The following is a 21,869-nucleotide window of genomic DNA, read 5'->3' on the forward strand; positions in this document are numbered from 1 at the left end:
GTAGTAAGTAAGTAATTCTCTTACCCTTTCTAGTCTCTCCTGATTGAAATATTAAACTAAAGTCTGCAGACAGAGCTTCTTTTTAAGCGACCAGATCAACAGAACTGAAACTAAAAGTGTCTGGATTCTAACCCTCTTAGGAGCAGGCGTCTTTGTGTTTGCAGCAGGTGACTTTATCCGCCTCAGTCACTCTTGGAAATGTTTCACTTATCAGGGAAACAGGAAGCGAGACAAAAGCCTCGTTTCAGTCACACATGAGGAACCTCGACGCGGCACAACATCCCAGCTACGGCCGTGTGCGAGTGATTCCAATCAGACGCAGTTACACTCCTATTGGTGCTTAAACAGCTTCAATCTGGGAGCTCTGAGACTGAATTTGAAGCTCATTTCAGGAGGAGATGACACCAGGCGTTGCTTATGACTCTGTTCTGACAGTGTTAGAAAGCTGTCGGCATGTGTTTGTGCAGCAGGAATCAGTTTGTTTACCACTGTAGATTTTAACATTTGGATAAAAATCACTCCCTTCAGAAATAGTCGGTTCTTCTGTGTTTGTGTCCTGAAATAAACCAAAGAGATCAGCAGCTGTAGGGCATGTTTAATAGGATAAAACCCTCAGGAACATTTTTAATCCAATTATAAAAACACACACATCCTCAGGCTGCGTTTCTCTTTCCTGACCACCTGCTGTGAGCTCAAACAGCCTCAGAGAAAACATTGTTTAAAGGATGCAAAAATCTTACTGCTGTGTCAGAATGCATTCAGAAACCTTTAAAACTGTGTCTCCAACATTTAGGCAGGGAAAAAATCATCCCATGGTTGAAGACAAAACTATTTCTTGATCAAAAAACACCACGAATTGATCCAGGAGAAAAGGTTGCTCATTATTTCAGATATTTTTTACCTCCTGAGACCTTGCAAGTACATTTTAGGACATTTACTGTTAGAATTTTGGAGAGAATTGTTCAGAATTTCCATAGAGGATGAAGTGATTTGCTTGGAATGTCAGAGATAGGATTTTTTTTAAAATTTTGGGGCACATTTTGGAGAGTTTGATGTCACACACCTACCCTGCTATGGCTCTATGTGGGGTATCCTGCTGATGTGGACCGTCGAAGATCCATCCAAACTCCAACTATCTCGCCATCAGTTTGTGGAGCACCCAGCAGGGGGCGTTGATTCGCCTCTTTACAGGCTATCGTGGCTTTGTGTTGCCACTCACTTTGTCTCCTGATGCTCCAGCGAGGACCAGAGGGTGAAGCTGTGGGACTTATATTCGGGGGCGTGGTTTAAAGACCTGCTGATCAGCCCTGACAGCAGCCTGGTGGCATTCATCTATGGACAACCCAGTTTGGGTTTGGGACATCCAGAACTCCCACGGCGGGACACCAGCAGACTGCTCGTCTAGCGGGCTGGTAGGACGGTACGCAGGAAACACCAGCAAGGCCCTGAACGTCCAGTTCATGGGGTGCAACCTGCTGCAGGAGAAGACTGAGCAGTAGCCTCTGTCTGTGTAGTTTGAGGGTGTCATTGTAATGTTTCCTGACATTTTCCTGAATTTTCATGGACATTTTCAGGAATTCCCTCACAAAATTTTCCAAAATTTTGGGGAAATTTCTCTAATTATTAGGAAATTTGATTAGAAATTTTGGGTGGAATTTGCTTTAATTAGGGGAATTTGCTTAATTTTTTTTGGTTATATTTTAAGGTAATTTTGATGAAAATTGTATCTATATCTTTGGCCTTTTTAAAAGTTTCAGAGACATTTTAGGGCATGTTAATGGCATTAAAAAAGGTTTAAGAATTTTCATATTAATTTAAATGTCTTTAAATTTGGGCGGGATTTTTTATATCTTGGAAATCTCTAATAATGTTAAAGAAATTTTCTTAGCTCTGCAGAACTTTTAGGATAAAATTAGTTAATTCCCTGACTTTATGACTTCTTGTGGTCCACCATCATATGCTGACATAATTATAGGTGAAAAAACTTCCTGTTTAAAGACAAGACTGAGGTTTTACACTTATCGGGTCCCAACTATCCAAAGTAAACAACAGGAAATAAGATTGCTTTACCTATGAAGTGGCCAGTTACTGTTTATAGGAGAAGGATGATGTCTAGTTCTGTGTGTTTTATCAGGAGGGCCACAATAGTCAATGCACAAATGAGCAGCACAAATAAAATGCCCTATTTAAAGATTTTCCAGCTGCTCTTCAGCAGCAGCACCCACTAATGTTCCTGGACATTATTCTTTTAAATATACTACAGGATTTGTGTCGGTGCTCCAGGGTTTGACCTGTACTACATTTATAGTGTAACTCTAAATTGAGGATATTTTCCACACTGTAGACAGACACAGCTCCTCGCTGCTCTGCATCATAGTCCAGGACAGCATCACTAGTCCTGAGCCATCATTCAGCCACCTGTCTGCTACCTGCACTCTAAATGCCTACTGAACATAAATCACCATGCAGACACAACACAGCCCTTTATAAATAATGTACAATACCAGCTGGTTAATGGGAGATTCATTCATCATTATGTGGCCTGAATGTGGAGGAAACGTATTTATAATGCTTAGTTTGAGTGAGGTCCCAGACCTGCAGAGGAGCTCATTATGTGCAGGTCTGCCTTCCTGACCGGCTGAGTCTCTCTCTGTCTGCAGAGCAGTGCTCGTTTTTCACCTCACTTGACTCTGCACAGCTCCACTGCTGCTCACGAATTATTCAGCAACAAATAAAAAAGAACATGCCAATAAAGAGCTCTTATTTAGGAGTTTTCAGCCAGAATGTCACCTTCTTCTTAAACCAGAGTTAAAGTCTGGGTCTGTAGTAGCACTTTTTCACCCTTAAATATCAAAATCATGACACAAACGTTAAGGTGATGACATGCACATGTAGTTGTTACAGTCTTGAATGCCACCCTTTCCCTCCCACATAGGAACGACAATGCTATGAATTCTACCTAACTAAAGCAAAGAACCAATAAAAGCTCAGGTATGAATGATTCTGATGGAAGGAGGCAGAAAGTTTGACATGATGCAGACGATCAAACATCTCAGTGACCTGAATTTACAGCCTGGAGGTAAGCTGTCTAACCTCTGTGTTCAAGGCTGTTTATCCTCAGCTATGTTATGTTATTGTCTTGTCAAGGATATTCTATCTGGCCATTAGTCGGTGAAGAAGTACAGACTACATTAATGACCTGTTCTCATACAGCGTGACAGGTCAGTGTTATGTTGGGAGGCCCATTACTCAAATAACACATTATTGTATTAATGCATGTTTCTGCTGTCAGAGCTGTGTACCTGTTGAATAATGCAGCGATCATATCCTTCAGTCCTTCAGTCTCCTAAATCCTCTCCAAAGATGTCTCCTTTCATCACAAACCCGTCTGCTCTGTAGACACGTTGTCAGTCCTCCACACAGAGGAGCTGCTTTAATCATTTACACCGTGAGTCACAGCGTCATCCTAGACAACACTCTCTATTCAAATGTATTAGAGGGCAGTTTACTGTACACCGCTTTCCACATTATTAAGCAAATGACATTTTTCTCTTATATTTCTAAATATTAATGCAAATGACAGCCAGAGTATTTTTCAAGTCATCAGCCGTTAGAACACAATTCAAATGTTTTAGAACAAACTTCATAATGATAACCATTATTTAAAAAAAATAAAAATAAAAACCTCAAAATGCACTTTTCCACATTAAGCAGGCCACAGGTTTCAAGCAATACAGGAAAGATGAAGGATCTCTCTGCTGCTGAAAAGGAAGTTTGTTCAAGAACATTTGAATTATGCTCTAACGGCTGATGACTTTAAAAATACTCCGTCATTTGCATTAATAGTTAGGAAAATAAGAGAAAAATATCATTTGCTTAATGATGTGGAAAGCGGTGTGTGAGCAAGGCTGCCCAGAAGGAGGATTAAGGGGAGAGCTTCTGGGGCCCAGCCAGATCAGGGGTCCATGGAGGTCTGCAAAATCCTGCTTCATTGTAAAGTCAAGCTGTGATAACCATATTTTATATTTTTACCTAAATAATAACAGCTCTGACCAAAGTAACAAAACTAATGTAATTTATGTATGCTGCAGTACAGTACAGCCACATTAATACTTTCTTGTTATGATCTGAAGATCGTGGTTTTAATGTTGAACCCAACAGGCTCAACCGGACACAGAGGAGCAGTTTTAAAAGTTTAGTGACGGGAACTTAGGCAGAGGAGGGAGGGGGGAATCCAACGTGAGAGGGGCTCCGTGAGGGCTGCAGGCGTGAGGTCTTGAGGCGAGAGGCTGGTGAGAGAATCTGGAGTGAGAGTTTGGCCGTGTGGCAGAGATTGGCTGCACTGGCGGCTCGTGGAGGCACTGGAAATAATGGAGGAGAAGGCAGGACTGATATCAGGCAGACACAAGGAGGAGAGTTACTCAAATTACTCAGACAACTAGAGCACGAGAAGTCGGCCCATACAACTCTGAAAGCGGGAATCATCTGGTGCCGGAGAAGGAGCAGAGCTTAAGAGCGGGTGGTGATTGCAGCGATGAGACTCAGGTGTGCAGGTGCTGAGAGAGCCAGTGTGGAGGAGGTGCCCAATGTCTGTGAAGAGAAAATAGAAAACTCCACCCAGGAAACTGTTGAACAGGAAGTGACCAAAATAAAAGTGAAAAACTGCAAATCACCACACTTTCTTTCGGTAACATGGACAATGTAGAAGGGTACAATGACTGAACAATTTAGAAAGTAATTTCAGACTTCGTAGCTGAGCCATGATCTGCTCAACTGGCAAGTATGGCAGAAAATACATTGGAAGGAACTGAAAAATAATATTTGGAACAAAGGTGCCAAAACGAGTAGAAAGGCATTAAAGGGGCAAAAATGTCAGAAAGCTGCTGAAAAAGGGGCAAAAATGTTGGTTCAAGTTGTCAAAAATGGGAAAAAAAAATAATGAAAATTGGTTAAATGTGGCAAAAATGGGAGAAAAAAGTGATCAAAAGTGGTAACAGAGTGGTAAAATTGGTCAAAAAGTTTTAGAAAATAGTTCACAGAAGCAATAATTGATAAAAAAAAAAGCCATAAAAATGGGCAAAAAATGCTGAAAAGCTGCTAAAAAGTAGCAAAATTGGTTTAACCCCTTAATGCCTGTTGTCGCATATTTAATACATAATTTTATAATACCTCTATCCCATCAATATAATCAATAAATAACTAAAAAAAAATTCTGAATACAATCTGATAAATGATAAAAAATGCCCTCAAATGGATTATCAGTCACCAAAACAACTAATGAATGAAATTAGATACTAAAAATATATTTGTTAAATTTTATGGAAATGTGGACTTCTCTAAATTTCAGTAGAAAGTTAAATAAAAATTTCACCTCCAAAAAATTAGAATTTTCTGGCTATTATTTGTATTTTCAGGCATTAAGGGGTTAAAGTGTCAAAGATTGGAATAATGGACAACAAATGGGTTAGATGTGGCAAAAACTGCAGAAAAAGTGGACAAAAATGTGGTAACAGAGTGGAAATATTGGGCAAAAAGTTGTTAAAAATGGGTCAGAGAAGCAAAACTGGGATAAAAGCAGCAAAAATGGGTTGAGAAAGGCAGAAAATGGTCACAAATGTGCAAAAAGAGGTTAAAACGGATAAAAAGTGGCAAAATGAGTTTAAGGTGTGAATTATGGGCAAAAAAGGTGACAAAATGTGTTAAAATGGCAATAAAGTGGAAAAACAGGCAGATAAATTGGTGAAAAGGGGTTCAAAAGCAGCATAATGGTTCAAGGGGCAAATGTGGTAAAAACTGGTGGAAGCAGTTTGTTGAGTAATGGTACACTTCCTGTCTAATGGTGAGACATCGACATTTAACAAACCGGTACATTCACACCCTTTAAGTTCTTTACCAAAACTGAAGAAATGCCTTTTAACATGATCTTTTCTAGCTCTATGCAAAACTTGAATTTGTTTAGATTCACTCAGTAGGAGTTGGTAGGGTGTTATGAGACCAGATGCTGCTGGAAAAGCCTCAGGATTGATTTAACAAGACTTTAGTCTTGTCCAAAGAGATCGGCACAGTTTTTCCAAAGATCTTCCACTGGTTGGTGTTTTAAGGTTGGTTTTGGAAATCCTTGTCCAACATATCTGTCCAGAGCCTGAAGGTGATCAAATGGGTCCAGATTCTCACTTCTTAAAGCCTGAACATTTGATTCACACCAGGATTGAATATCTGTTACTCTATATCAGGGATGTCGGACTCAATCACAGCAGGGGCCTAATTCTGAATTTGGGTCTGACCTGAGGGCCTACTGGGTCAAAATTTCCCATTAACTGTCAACCTCATCTTCACCAGTAACCAGTTAAAGGGGACAGAAAGGTATCATTGATGATAAATAATACTGACAAAAAAAAAGCCTAAAGTTAAAATCATGGTTGTTAACAGTTAAAGTGCTAAATAAGATTTAAAATAATGAGTTATAAAGATCAAAATATGAGATAAGATTCAAAAAAATAAGTTAAATTTTCGAAAAAAAAAGCTCATTAATTCAGAATAAAAGTTATATGTAAGAATTGAAAAGATCTAGATGTAAGAAAAAAATTCAAAATGATAAGTTTTAAAGGTTAAAATATGAGATAAAATTAAAAATGATGACACACTCATTCGTAGATTGTGGCATGATACTCATGCCAGCCAAATTTTACAGTAAGTGGTGCAACATGCTGCAGGGGCTGAAATTTTGAATTCTTGTAGGGGGCGCCACTGAGCTACTTTCCCATGCTCACTAACATAACCCAAATCCTTCTTATGTCTGGCTCATTTCTACCAATATTTATGCCAGTACAAGGGTTTAAAGCCCTTCAAAAAACTACTTCCTGTTTAATGGCGTGTAATGCATATTCTCACTGATGGCTTTAGCTGCAGATCTGTGAGCTTTACATGATAAAATGGGGTGACATTAGGATGCTGGAAACAAGTTTTATTAGTTTCTCATAATGGCTGATTTCCTGTTGGGAATACACCATCATGGCAGGACTGGGATGTCAGACATGCCTGCAAAATTTCATCATTTCAGGTAAAACTTGCTCCACTTTAAAAGTGGTTATGGGGCACTATTGTAGATCCATAAAATATCAAATTTTTCACCCGGGCTGATGTGCCTGCCAACTGTGGTGAGTTTTTGAGCATGTGAAGGCACTGAAAAGTGAGGAACTTCGAGGAAGAAAGCGTGCTAGGATTTTAAAAGGATCCTCACATCCTCGGTGCTTTGCCCTTAATAAACCAGAGACTTTCCATTAAAACCTGCACAGCTTTTTTATATTATTCAGTGATTTTTAATCCAATGGACTGTTTGACTTTCCTTCTTCTGACTTTGTCTTCAAAAGTTGGACCAGGAACTTTCTTTAAAAGTCAGAAACAGCAGCCAGCCTAATCAGTTCACATTTGAGAGAGTGTAAAGTCTGTCGTTGTGAGTGAAAGTCAAAGGGTGATGGAGAGAAAGTTTCGGTGTGTCTGATCACATTAGTGGCCGACTTTTCCCTCATTGACGTTTCCTCTCATTCTTCTAATTGAGTCGAGCTGGAAATGTTAAAATAAAACGACAGATGGAGGGAACAGAAGGATCAAAAAGTCAGACAGAGGGTTTGAAAACCCAAAACTTCACTGCTCCACTTTAAAGGATTGAATCTCTTTTTTAGGTTATTTCTTTTTCTTTTCTGTCCTCTCTTTCCACCTCTGCTGACGTGGCGTGTCATTGGAGGGCTGATCTTCACAGGGACTATACTGTCGCTGAATAAATCAGCCCGACACAACTAGGTTAGAATATGAAGGCTCTCTGCTGCTCCTTGAAAACACACCTAATGTATACTGTAAATGACCAGGCAAGAATCTGAATATAAGACAACGGACATAAGTCATAGATCATATTTTCATAGACGCCACTCATACGGGAAACTTCCTTTCCTTTATCAAACATCTGATTTTCATTACCGCCATCACTTTTTTAGTCTTTGTCTGCCATCATTCTGATCTTTAACACCTCTGTCAACATTATGACCCCACTACTTTAAAGACCCTGTGAAGTGAAATCCAAACTTAGTGGCTTCACACTCTAGATATGTTGGAATATGGTTGCTGTAAACATGTGAAAACTCTGAGATCTATATGTGACTGAATTTTGAATTTAGACTGTTAGAAAGTTTTTCATCTCTTTCCTGGCTGGGTTTCATGTTTCATGTTTCCTAACCCCGCCCCCTAACACTACAATATAAAATCCCTGCTGGCGTGTATGTCTGTATTGATTTTCATGCCACACCGTTGCTCCAGTTGTCCTGATATCTCTCTGAAGACTTCTTTGAAGTACTGGTTTGAAACTGGTGCCATAAAAACATTGTAAATGTGTAGTGATTTTAAATAAAATCCCAAATTGTTGCACCTTTTGCTTCAGTTAATGCCCCTCCTCATCCCCCCTCATTGACATGTTTGAATATGTGTCCGTCTCCGTGCAGCCAAACGGTGTGATGCTGCATTAAAGCTTCACCATTAAAGTGCACACTCTAAAACTTTGTAAATAAGTCAGAAAGCAAAAGATAAAATGCTCCCCTTATTGTGTTATAGACCAATCTCCACAAATATGCATTGGCATATGGAGACACTGAGCCATTATGCAGGTATCTGGGGAAAACACCACTTCCTGTGCAAATTGGCCTTATTGCATAATGCATCTAAGGACAAGGTTGGTAACAGCAGAGGTTAAAATAGCATTGGATTTTTTATGACTTTTTTCTTTATTTGTTTTCATTTGCTGTTCATTTTGTGATGTTCTTGTGTTTCAAATACATGGGGCAGACGTGGCCGTCGAACAGGCCGGGTGGATCTGGCACCGTGTAGTTCCTAGAGCACCTCCTCTTTTTGCATTCTTCATATGGGATGGAAATAAAGTAACGTTGGTTCAGCACATCGATCAGAGGTTCGTAGGTGTAAAGCAGAAAGCCTTCCACAATAAGGATGTGAGTCTCCTCCTCCTTAGTGTCAGACTTTGGGACGATCTTAGTGTCCAGGGAGTTATTAACACCATGAGATTTCTCAAACTTCACCAGGTTATCCAACCATGTGTAGATCGTACTCATCATGGCGTCCATGTCCAGAGCATTGATGACATTGTACTGCTTAAAGCCATCTTCACCAACTTCAATTTGATGGTGGGGCTTGAAGAAGTCATCCTGATGGACCACCTCATCATATGGTGTGTGTACATTTGTGGCTTTAGCGCATGCATGCTCTCATTGGTCAACTTCCCTGACGTTACAGAACATATGACAGAGGGCAGGACAAAATCAAACACGCTAGACTTCCTGTCAGGAGGTCGTGAGGTGTCTGCCGGGTGTTGGCCGTGTGTCATTCACTGTGACACACTACGGGATGAACTGATTGATTTTCGGAGCTGACGGCTCCTGAATCTTTGCTACTTCTGCATCAGGCGTAGTTAAAACACGTAGCTTAAACCTTGGATTACTGTGTTTGTCCTTTTATTTTGACAGTTTAATTAACAAGTCTCTCTCTGTGATCTGTTTGTGTAACATCGCCATCATTTCAGCCTTCCAGCATGCGGTGCATCTGTTCCCTCCTGCTGCATTTGGACGCCAAGGTTACAGGTAGGCACACACACAAACACACACATCCTTGACATAGTGACACAGATTAAATCCCCTACCAGGCTGACATATGGGCCTGCTGTATGCCAGAGTCCCACTGTGGCATTTAAACTGCTGGCATGTTAAAAACAAGTCTGACGTGAAGGTGAGCACCATCAGTTACTCTCAGAGGGATTTTAATGAGGTTTCAGCTCTGTGAAAAATGTCCTTTCACTTCCTTTATAGGGCTTCATAATTTCAACTCATCATAGACTGTAGAAATAACGGGACAAAGCCTGAGTGATGGCGTGCTTTTGGTTACAGGAGACTTGTGAGACCAGTCAAATCTCAGACTAACTTTAGATCAACCGAATAACAGAGAGATGGAGCTGGCTCAGGTCTTAGGCTACCTTGTGTTCATGTACGCGTCTGGCTGCATCATGAGCGTTCATGTAAATATACATGACTACTGAAGGACACCACAAGAGATCATAAGACTCATAAGAGTGCTCAGGCTGCAGGGAATATGCTAGTTATTTGAGCTTAAAATGTATAAAACCAAACATCAGTAATCAATAATACCATCAGATCAGCTCAGACTGATGACCAGTGGTCAGATCAGCTCAATTATCCTCCTTTTCCCAAACATTTTCCTCCGTGCATGGATGGAATGCTCCTGGTGTAGCAGTTTGTTTAGTGACCGTGCTAACTGGTGACTTTCAGCTGACTGTGTTTGTAGATGTAGTTGTTGCAGGAGGTGAAATACAGAGGGGTCCTCGCAAAAGCCTTTATGTTATCTAAAAGATTTAAGTCAAAATATCTTAATCAGATATGAACTAAATCCATCCATCCATTCTTTATACCACTTATCCCCTTGGAGCCTATCCTGGCTTTCATTGGGTGAAAGGTGGGGTACACCCTGGACTGGTCGCCAGTCAATCAGAGGGCTGTCATATAGAGACAGACAACCAGGAATGCTCACACTCACACCTACAGGCAATTTAGAATGATCAATTAACCCAATGAGCATGTCTTTGGTGGTGGTCGGGTGGTCGGATGGTCGGATGGTTGGAGAACCTGGAGAGAACCCACGCATGCGTGCAAACTCTGCACAAAAAGGTCCTGACCGGGAAGTGAACCAGCTTTCTTCTTGCTGTGAGGCAACAGCGCTAACCACTGTGCCGCCGTGCTGCCCACTCACCAACCCATTTCTAAGAAATCCAGTTTAGATCCATCTCTACCCATGAATTATAGACCAATATCCAAACTTCCTTTCTTATCTAAACTCCTGGAAAAAATAGTGGCAAATCAACCGATATCTTGGTTGGAGACACACAATATGTATGACAGATTTCAATCTGATTTTAGAAAAAACTGAAACTGCTCTTTTGAGGGTGTCAAATGACATTTTAACGTCCTGTGATACGGGGGATTGTTCAGTGCTGGTTCTCCTTGATATTAGCTCTGCTGTTGACTCTGTCGACCATTGTAAAATATTAAATAGGCTTCATGATTGGGTTGGCATTTCAGGAACTGCATTAAACTGGTTTTCATCTTGTCTTTCCAACTGAACTTTTTCTCTGAGTATTAATGATTGTGTCTCTGAGTCCTCTCCACTGTCCTGCGGGGTGCCACAGGGCTCTGTCCTGGGGCCCTTGCTCTTCTCTCTTTATCTTCTGCCTCTTGGAAAAATTATACAGAGTTTTAATATGAAATTCCGTATATATATGCAGATGATCTGCAGCTCATTTTCACATTTAAGTCCAGTGAAGCCTCAAAGCTATCCGGCCTGCTGGAGTGTGTACATTTTATAAAGCTCTGGATGCCCGACAATTATTCAGTTATGATTTCATTATCATCACTTTTATTCTCTGTATGTTTCATCTGTGTAAAGCACTTTGTGACTGCTGTCTGTGAAAAGTGCTATACAAATAAACTTTACTTACTTCTGTGTCTGTGGCTTTAAATCTTACAGCTGTTTGACTCCGCCCCTGACTCCGCCCCTCTCCGGAAATGGATGTGGCTCTCCTGATCCAAGATCAGAGGAGGAGGGTGGAACTTTCTTACAATAGGGGAGGGCCAACTGAACATGGAGGCGGGGCTTATTCCTCATATGACATCATGTGGGGAAAATCTGAGAACGGGTTGATTCAGCACACATTTTCTGAAAGGTGGAGAAAGGGAGGGGTGAGGGGAATGGATTTTTCTGAACCTTGAGGGGATTGTGGACAGGCCAGGAGCACATATGTTTGTTAGAAAGGCCTAAAAAATGCTTTTTGCATAATATGTCCCCCTTAACGTAGATGGATATATTCTCAATGATTTTATCTACAGCTAACACATAGACTGTAAACATCTGCTGTACATATGATTATCAATTTTGTGCATCTCTAAAAGAGACTATATCCTAAAACATGAAGGGACATTTACAAGGGAGATGTAGTCATATAAATTAATTTATTTTTCATATAAAAATAACAATAAGAAGTTCTGCAAATTTGCATCCCAAAAAATACTTTTTCAACTACAAAAAACAAACAAAGAAAAGCATCAGGCCCCACTCCAGTCTGCCTTAGAGCATTAGATCAGATCATCTGGTCTCTGAGTCCTTTCATCAGGCTCAGTTCAGTACGTTGGTCCTGGAACTTCAACGACTTTAACGCTACCACTGAAAACCTCCGACAGAGCTGAGTGTAGGTCCTGAAAGTCCGATGTCCTGCTCGTGTGAACAATAACTGCATTATAATCCAGTGACTGTAGAAATCGGTGCACTCCTGGGACTCCCAGAGGCGATATGTCTGAAAATAACCTGCAGACTCTGAGAAACTCACTCAGAGTCCACGCTCATGAAGGCTCAGTTGCTGTGATTTGGCGATATTATTCCCGTAACCATGGTGATGCTGCTTGTTTCAGCCTCTGCTGCCTGTACAGAGTCCCCGAAACGCTCATGTAACATCCTTCTGCTCTCCTCAGTTGTCTGTGTGCCCCGAACACTCAGGTACAGTCCACAGTCTTTGATAGCTCTGGGTTTTTGTACTCTGTCCTTCATGTCTCTGCAGCGTCCATCACGTCCGGCCTTGTCTGTCGTCTCCTCCACGTCCCAGAAGTGTCACCGGCAGAGTCTACGTGCTCTTGATGCCCTGGAAGCCGCAGAAGTTCCAGCGTTTCTCCAGACTGGCCCCGACGCCGGTCAGCTCCTGTCTGAAGGTGCAGGGCAGCCGGGAGAGAAGAGCCTCCACCTCACCGGGGTTAATCTGCAGAGACACAATCAGAGTATGGTTAGAAGGAAGCTTAGTGCACATAGTTATAATACCCAAGGTGCTGTGCTTTTACATCCCTGTTCAGTTTATTCTCCTGGCATTTATGCATGGGACATATGCACTACAAGGAGATCTACAGGGACGCCCCAGGGCTGTGACATTTTATTTAAATAAAAGAAATCTATTTTGCATGGCACAGAATTATATTTTCACATACATAATGATCTGCTGAGTTTCCTTTCTCTGCAGCTGGTGGAGTCCACCATCCCTCGGGCTCCTCAAGAGTTTAACTCAGGTCCCTTACAGTTTTCTTTCTGGAGCCTTAGTGCACTGAGGATCTCAAGCTGTTTAAAATCCAAAGTTAAGTCCACCCAAATCCACTGTACACGCTATAGCTGACAGCGTCTTGCATTATTGTTCAGCCCTGTGTTGATGTCAGCATGCATCAAAGTCTGTGACAGAGATAGGACGCGTGTGATGCTGCACACAATGCAGCTGTGCGTGGAGCGTGTAGATAAGCAGAGGAGCGGCTCTTGTTGTTTGGAGTCTCATCAGGTATTGACAAAAACTCTGTGGGCTACGTGATGTGTGCAGACGAGCAGCGTGCAATGCATTCAAACTCATACGGGCAAACAAGAGTCACAATCCTTTCTCTTTGTGTGAGGATGAGTCATGGCGGTGATGAGCGCATTCAAAGAGACGCTGCTGTCTAAAGATGGCTAGCTTTGTGCACACGACAACGTTCCTGACATGACAAATCAATTCCTCCACCAATTACAAACTCAAAGTCACCTCAAATCTGACGCTTTCAGGTTGGATGTTTGAATGTCTCCTGTGAATGCTTCTTTCAGCCATGCAGACAGGACGCTACATTCACTCACACAGTGTGGATGCTTGAAGACCTGATGGGAAATTCGCCTGACCAATAAACTGCAACCAGATGCATCACAACAGATGCTAGAGCAGTGATACTCAACGTGTGGCTCTGGAGCCACGTGTGGCTCTTTTGTGATGATTTGTGGCTCTTTTATAACTTTATTTAAACTACTTTTCCCCAAGAAAACCTTAATAAATGGGAAACTTTTTGCCCTTTTATAGACGTTTTTTCCACTTTTTATCCATTTAAGCTACCTTTTGCCATTAATAACTACTTTTTCCCTGACTTTTTTGCACATTTTTTCCACTCTTATCCCGTTTTTGCCCCTTTCCACCATTTTTCTCCACATTTTCACCAATTTAAGCTACCTTTTGCCTTTGAATACCACTTTTTCCTATTTTTTGCCCATTTTTGCCACTCTTGACTGCGTTTTGTCTATTTTAGTCACTTTTTGCCATGTTTTTGCCACCTATAACTCAGGTTTTTGGTCACATTTTTGCTACTTTCTGACCCTTTCTCCACTTTTTCCTCCCCGTTTTTGCCCTTTTTCACCCACCTTTTTTCTCTTTTACCATTTTTGCCATCTTTAGCTTATTTTTATTGCTACTTCAAGCTGTTTTTGCCACTTATCACCACTTAGATTGTGGCTCTTGCAAAGGTATTTTTAAACTATTTGGCTCTTTGGTTTAGTAGGGTTGAGTAACACTGCTAGAGGGTGTAAGAGATGAAAAAATATTTTGGCTTTAGCTTCTCTAACCTCCAATGGTTGAAAAAGTTTCTGAAGCTGAGCAGTGACAAAGAGAATAGCTGACAACCTCAGTGAGAGTCGGGACAGAACCGCATTATTTAAAATGAAGAGAACAATCGGGACGGCCTAGATAATGATGTGGCTTGGGACCAAGATGGGGCATGTTTAAAGAGGAGGAAGTCTATGATTAAAAAAATGCTAATGAACTTCAGGACTCTCTATCTGCTCCAGAAGCTGAGAAATTCAGGTTTGAGATTTGATGCAGTTTTTCAGAAAACCCTCAGGGGTTTGGGGGATTGTTTTCAGACAAAATTAAACTTTAGGGCAGGGGTGTCAAACTCAGTCACAGAGGGGGGGATTCTGAATTAAGGTCTACCATGAGGGCCTAACAGGGTCCCCTTTCAACCAAACTGTCAACCTTATTTTCTCCAGTAATAAAGTAAGGGGAAAAATTAGCACTGATGAAAAATGATTTTGAGATTTAAAAGTCAAAATGATTAGTTAAAAAACTCAAAACCTGAGATAAAAAGTCTAACTTACTGGTTCAAAAGGTCAAAAAATGAAATTAGAAGTTAAAATAATGCTTTTAAAAGGTAAATAAAATAGTAAATAAAAAAGAAAGTCACAATCATGTTTTTAAGGCAAAAAATATGAGTTAAAATTTAAAAAGGTGCACCTAAAAGGTCAAAATATGAGATAAAGGTTGAAATAATAAATTGAAAAGGTCTAAATATGAGATAAAAAGTGAAAATAATAAATGCAAAATGTCAAATTATGAAATAAAAGTCCAAATAATAGATTGAAGTCATAATTATGCAATACAAAATTGAAATATGAAATAAAAGCACAAATTATTTTCTTTCCTCACATTTCTTTTTAGCTAATTATTTTTTCTCTTTATTTGTTTTCACATTTTTCTGCCTTTTCGTAACATCAAGGTTAAGTTTACAGTTTTATACTGGAGGAAATCTGCAGACCTCATATTTTAGGGCCAGTTATAATAAGAATATGATGTGACCTAGCGGGCTGAGTGTAAGTGTACCATGGGCCGGATTTGGCCCCCCGGGCCTTGAGTTTGACACCCCTGCTTTAAAGGATGTTTCAAGGTGGCTTTGGGTCCAAATGGGTTAAAGGGACTAGTGACTCAGCCATCTGTGACATTTGGTCTGACTGAAACACCTGAATTCAATAGCTCACCTGTGTGACTTCATACTTTTGGCCATATAATTTGAGTTTTAGTAATAAGGGAAATAAAAAAAACATCAGAGCTATAAGATATCAGGGTGCAAACTTGAGACAGACTGTCTGTAAGTTCAATATCCTTTCTCTGAGTTTTCACTGTATTTGGATTCTACTTCAAAGCAGTTAAAATAACTGCATCTATCTAGTTTTCTCTCTTTAAATGTTTTCTCTGCTGCACTCAGACATGATTTAAAGCATTCACAGAATTTAAAGTAGATTTCAAACGCCACTTGTCAAATTTGATTCCTTTTAGCTCGGAGGATTTATACTGACCATGAGCTGTAACCTTCTGAACTTATGAACCTCATGCTCCAAATTAAACATTTCATGGAAGTCGACACAGAATTAACCAGAATTATGAACGATTCAATCAGCTGTGACGAGCGCCAATCTAGTGAGAAACAGCAGCACTCGGATCAAAAACCTCTGCGACCTCACGGGGCTGCGTGATATGACCAGAATTTATACCACAATATTTTTTTGCTCTTTGCAGTAACAGCATTATATTGATGTTTTAAAGAGATACAGCATTTAGATGCATATTCAGATGTTCCAGATGTTTTCCAGTTCCTCCTGGAGGATTCTGAGGCGCTCCCAGGCCAGATAGGGTATACTGTATAATCCCTCTTTTAGGTTCTGCGAGTGCCTCAGGGTCTCCGCCCAGTTGGACGTGCCCAAGTGCTCACCTGGGTGCTTAGGAGTATCCCCACGCCCTCCCAGAGCCTCTCTCAAGGGGCAACTCCGAAGTAAAAGAGAGTCCAGCCCCTCTCCAGGAGTGTGGTTCCACAGCCAGTGCTGTGCAAGGAAGAGAGCCCAACTATATTTACCTGGTAACGTTCAACTAAAGCAGTGTTTCCCAACCATTTTTCCTTGGAGCCTTCCCCTATATCACTGATCAACTGGCGGCCAAATCAGGCCCCTCAAAGCTTCCTATCCGGCCCCCAGAAGATCATTAAATTCAAAAAAGTAAGAAAAGAAAATATTGTGGTTTTAAGGGTTGACTTTAAATGTCTGCAGCTGTTAAATCCACCCAAAAAACTAGTAATACTGAAAATCTTTTCAAATGACTTGATGTTTGATCTGTTTTTACAAAAATCACTTATCAGCCATTATAAGTAAATATTTAAAAAATATGTTTGTTTAAAAAAATGGGTTAAGACTGGTGGAAATGCTGCAAAAATGACCAGATTAAGTGTTGAAAATGGGTTTGAGAATGGCACAATGGCAAGATGGGTAAAGGAGGAAAGAATGGGCAAAAGTTTCAAAAATTAGTTAAAAATGGCAAAGATGGTGCAAAAAAAGTAATAAAAAGGGGTTAAACAGTGGCAAAAATGGATACAAAAGGCACAAAGGAGATAAAACATGCAGGAAAAGCGGTTATAGAGGGGTTAAAGAATGGCAAAGTATCAAAAAAGGTTTAAAAGTGGCAAAAATCTAGCAAAAAATTGCTAGGCAGAGTAGTGAAACGGGGATGGCAAAATCTAGCAAATGGACAAGAAGTGGCAAAAAAATAAAATTAAGTAGCAAAAATGGTCAAAAATGGGTTAAGAGTAGCAAAAATGTAGCAGAAAAGTCCAAATGAACTAGTGAAAAGAGGTCAAAGAGTGTCTTAAATAAGTTAATACTGGTGCTAAATCACAACTGGGGAGAGCCCATTCTCTGGGATATTTGGGGCCCCAGCCTGTTCTGTGGGTAAAATGTTCTGCATTTTGAACTAAAATACAAATACTAAGACAATCATATGTTAATTACGCCAAAGCATTTATTCAATTTTGGTTTATTTGAAAGAGTCTATCTCAAGGCTAAATCTAGCCCTTGTGCAAATGTACTTAATGACCTCTGCCCTATATGTACCTAACAAATGTGGAGCGCCCCAGGACCCAAGAGAGAAGAGAAAGTGATACACTGCCATCAAAAATCAACAGATTTTAAGTGTTTTACTGATAAAACCCTAAAAAAGGCCTGTGCATGTCTTTGTATAAACTACTTAATAAATGCTTTATCTTGGTTTTAGTCAATATTTGCAAATCTAATTCTGGCAGCCTCAGACCAGACAAAGCCTCGTGCCTCCCCTAAGCGGGGGCGCCAGGAGTCCTGGACCCCTGGTTGGAAACCAATGAACTAAAGCTCCGCCCCTGCCAGAGAGGTTGCGTTCCATGTACTGAAAACCAGTCAGCGCTGCTGGAGGGTCACGACACCTTGGCTTCCACCCTTGCCTGCCCCCCCTCTCCATTGCATCTGACCCTCTTGCCTATCCCTGCAGGTGTTGGGCTCCCAGGGTGGTGCCTGGCCACAGGACATTCTCCACCGTGGCGCCCCCTCAGGTCCAGCTCCAGGGGGGCGCCACGGTTTCCCTTTTCCAGGCAAGGTGACAACAGACTGTGGACTCTGAATTATAAGGGTTTTGCGCGGACCAATTTGACTTGGGAGACCCTACCAAGGGCCAGCGCGCATATGCTGGGGTAGAAATTTTACCAGTGATGCTACTGATGCCAGTTTACAGCCCACTGCTACCGAACATACATTCCTTTGTTCTCTGCTAAAACTGGAGAGAATATCCACGCAACTTTTTTTCACATTTATCTGTCTCCTCTTAATGCATCAATTTCTACATAGAATTGCGTAAAGGCTTTGTGGAGCATTATCTCATCTACACAGCAGGATTCTGGCGTACATAAAGCCCAAATGTCAGCTCTGCAGGAGGACCGGCACAGCTGCATGTAGTCTAAACAGATCCTGGAAGGTGACTACTGCTGTTCCAGCCCACGGTGAAGTCTGTTACCTTTGTGTCCAAACGCTGCAGGTAGGAGCAGATGTACTCGATGCTGGCTCCAAACGGGTGGACGTGCAGGAACGTGGAGATGATCCCTGAGGAGGAACAAACAAGCCATGCAAAGATGGAGTCAGGCGGACACACTTAACGGCAACGACAGACTACTAAAGGGTGAAATGCTCTCCTCTCCGACAGACTCATCCTTAAAAACCGACTGTTTCTCCCAGAGTCCCTGTGCTGTTTAGAGCCTCCTGAATATTAAGACTAAAGATGAGAGGAAGTGTTTAACCTCTCATCAGAGCTCTGCTGAAATCAATCATCTGCTGTCAGCTCACAGATAATCCTTCATCTAGACATAGAGTAGCAGCCCATAGGAGGTTGGCTGATACTTGAACACAATCAGCATGTTAGCCTGGAGCGGCTCCTGCAGCTACAAATCAGAGGGCGGGTCTACTGGAGGATTGAGATACAACATAAAGTATTTGTTGTTGCTGGTTTATTTGAATGAAATCGCCCACCAGTATGACTTTCTGTCTGTGTTTATTTGCCTTGAAGGATCAATAAAAAGCTGACAGTGCAGACGCCTGGTGTGACAGATGCGTGCCCACTCAGTGTGCGTGCATCATCAGGAAAGGTTTCAAACAATAGGAGTAAACTTTGAATAGTTTGTAGATCTCCAAACTTTTCTCCAACTGAAGACACCTTTTCTCCTGTCAGACCTTCTTAGACTCTTTATTTCCAACTTAGAATAAATTAATTCTGCTTATGATGGAAATCCCAAATTGATTCTTTAGACTGTCAAACAGATTTGTCATTCATTCTCAGCATTTACAGATGAGACTACATCATATTTACACCGGCTCTGTCTCTAATCTCCTCTTCTGTCTGTATTTCTACTCTGTCTTGGCTTCATGCACAATTAGAAATGTTCTTTTGATGAAACGCTGTGTTATTTTCACTCCAGATGGAACAGGACCAACACCTTCCGGAGCTTTTGTCTGGTCAGAATATTCTCCCAAAAGTCCTGGAGACCATCAGGATGTTTTTAGTCAAAAGTGAAATGAGACTGTGTGTTTGGCCTTGGAACTCTCCCACTATGCCCCTTTTTTTCTAGCCTCTTTCTTATTGTTGAGTCATGAACTCTGACCTGAACTGAGTCAGTGAGGACTGCAGGTCTTTAGATAATGGGACCTCCTGGATGAGTTGTCGATGCGCTCTTGGAGTCATTTTGGTTGGCTGGCCACTCGTGGGAAGGTTCACCACTGCTCCAAGTTTTCCCCATTTGTGGATAATGGCTCTCACTGCGGTTTGCTGGAGTCCCAAAGCCTTGAAAATGTCTTTGTAACCCTTTCCAGACTGATATGTTGGTGACTTTGTTTCTCTCATTAATTTCTTTAGATGGCACTATGGTGTTTTTTTTCTGAGATCTATTTCTTCATCTAAAGCTTGGCTGGAGCCAAGCTTTAGATTAGGAAATAAGATTTAGAAGTGTGTCTTGAACTTAAGATTTTAGTGTAATTCATTTGTGGTGTATTGATTTTTTTTTAATGTAACTACAAAATCCTTCAGACTGTGAATATTCAGCAAATAGAAGCAGATCTAAGGTGACCATGCAAAGGTTTGAACTTTTCTAACGTACCAACGAGGACAGCTTCTCTCTCAGAGTAGACCGGACTCGATGGACTCTTCTCTGTTGGACCTTCTTTCTCTTGACTGCAGGACACCACGGCAGATGCTGTAGCTTCCTGATCGCAAACACAGACACACAAATATGAATGAAACACATTAAAAAGACAAAACTGGAAAACAACAAACTCATGAGAAAGTTTTAGCAGCAATGATGAACCCCCACAAACGAAGATGTACGAACGTTTGGACCAGTGATACTCAATGTGTGGCTCTTTATATTATTTTATATTATTCGCCTGGATACTTTTCCCCATTTAAGGTGGCTCCTGCCAATACATGTAACTTTTTTCCATTTTCCTCACCTTTTGCAACTTTTTGCCCATTTTGGTTATTTTTCACTCAATTTCCCCTACATTTTTGCTGCTTTTTAGCAGTTTTAGTCACATTACACTCATTGTCCCCCACCTTTTTTGCCATTTATAGTCTTTTTTCACATATTTTCCCCCACTTTTCACTCCTTTTTACCATATTTAGTCACTTTTCACTCATTTTCCCCCACCTTTTTGCTCCTTTTTACCAAATTTAGGCCCTTTCACTCATTTTCCCTCTCCTTTTTTGCTGCTTTTTTAGCAATTTTGGTCACTTTTCACTTCTTTTCCCCCACCTTTTCGAGGCTTTTGCCAATTTTAGCTATTTACCACTCATTTGCCCCCGCCTTTTTACTGCTTTTTGCCAATTTGAGTCACTTTTCACTCTTTTTTTGCCAAGTTTTTAAAGCTTTTGACCTTTAATGCAACCTGTAAGCCATTTGTTTTTCACATCTGACCCATTTCTGCCTCTCCTTCTCCACATGTTTGTCACTTTTTACCCAGTTTTTGTCATTTTCTGCCTGTTTTGCCCCCTTTCACCCATTTTTGGCCACTTTTTTGCAGCTTTTTCACCTATTTTGTCAGTTTTAACTTATTTTTTTGCCACTTTCACCCACTTTTCACCTCTTAGACTGTGCATTTTGTCAACAGTTTGGCTCTTTGGTTGAGCAGGGTTTAGTAACACTGGTCTAGACCCTGCTGAAATGCAAGGTAAGCCAGCAGAAACAGAAGGCTCTGTTTGTATTTACATACATAGTTGTGTCTATGAGTTGTGGGATGCCTGGTGGCCTTTTTCTGCTTATAATATATCCATTTCACCCTGACAGTGTCAGTGGGTGTGGGTGTTCAGACACAGGCACATGTGTGATCCATTGTGTTGTTATGACTCCTTTATTTCCTAGCCTAGTTGTGTCTGTGGTGATTTTCTCAAAGAGAAATGTGCTGGCAGTGAATTGGATCGGCCTGTAATGATGTGTCATGTTAGAGAGGAGAGCTAGGGGGAAGAAAAGATGAGCGGGAGAAATGAGGACACAAAACAATATGTGGCGACAAGTGCGGGGGTTAGACCCTGTTGTTTTCTTTCCTCACTTACACTGGCTCGATTAGCGCTCTCCTCACCGCCTCTGTCGTCCTGCTTCGACGTCTCCAGCTGCGGCACATTACAAACATACGAGGGGAAGAAGCAGAGCAACAAGATAAGAGCTCATGCAGACAGACAGAGGAGTGTGGTTAACAGCACGATGTACAAACAGACTAACAGTGTGGGGCATTTTTAGAATTAAAGCAAGAAATGTGCTGATTCAGATCACACAAAGGAAGCAGAGACATCAGACTCCAGATGAGAGGATTAACTC

General features: G+C 41.1%; 2 protein-coding genes across 5 annotated transcripts in view; both read right to left on the reverse strand.

Moving 5' to 3' along the window:
- Positions 1-8,804: 8,804 nt before the first annotated feature.
- LOC121516741 (nicotinamide riboside kinase 2-like) lies at positions 8,805-10,713 on the reverse strand (the record flags this gene model as incomplete). The annotated part of the gene is made up of 2 exons (XM_041798147.1): positions 10,612-10,713; positions 8,805-9,218 (listed from the first exon to the last, which is right to left on the reverse strand). Coding segments are annotated over exons 1-2 (516 nt in total), but the record flags the coding sequence as incomplete, so codon positions are not given.
- Positions 10,714-12,089: 1,376 nt separating this feature from the next.
- Positions 12,090-21,869, reverse strand: part of LOC121515928 (ecto-NOX disulfide-thiol exchanger 2-like) — a 149,948-nt gene continuing 140,168 nt past the window's right edge. For 2 of the 4 annotated variants that reach the window (XM_041796880.1, XM_041796879.1), the window contains exons 12-15: positions 21,608-21,664; positions 20,157-20,262; positions 18,527-18,612; positions 12,091-12,871 (exon numbers count right to left, since the gene is read on the reverse strand). In XM_041796880.1, the coding sequence (XP_041652814.1) occupies positions 12,740-12,871; positions 18,527-18,612; positions 20,157-20,262; positions 21,608-21,664 (381 nt within the window). In that variant the 3' untranslated portion in view covers positions 12,091-12,739. Of the gene's footprint in view, positions 12,872-18,526; positions 18,613-20,156; positions 20,263-21,607; positions 21,665-21,869 lie in introns of all 4 variants that reach the window. The other 2 variants (XM_041796882.1, XM_041796881.1) reach the window with 2 other exon arrangements.

The sequence above is a fragment of the Cheilinus undulatus genome, linkage group 10, assembly GCF_018320785.1.
Source record: "Cheilinus undulatus linkage group 10, ASM1832078v1, whole genome shotgun sequence".
Classification (NCBI taxonomy): Eukaryota; Metazoa; Chordata; class Actinopteri; order Labriformes; family Labridae; genus Cheilinus; species Cheilinus undulatus.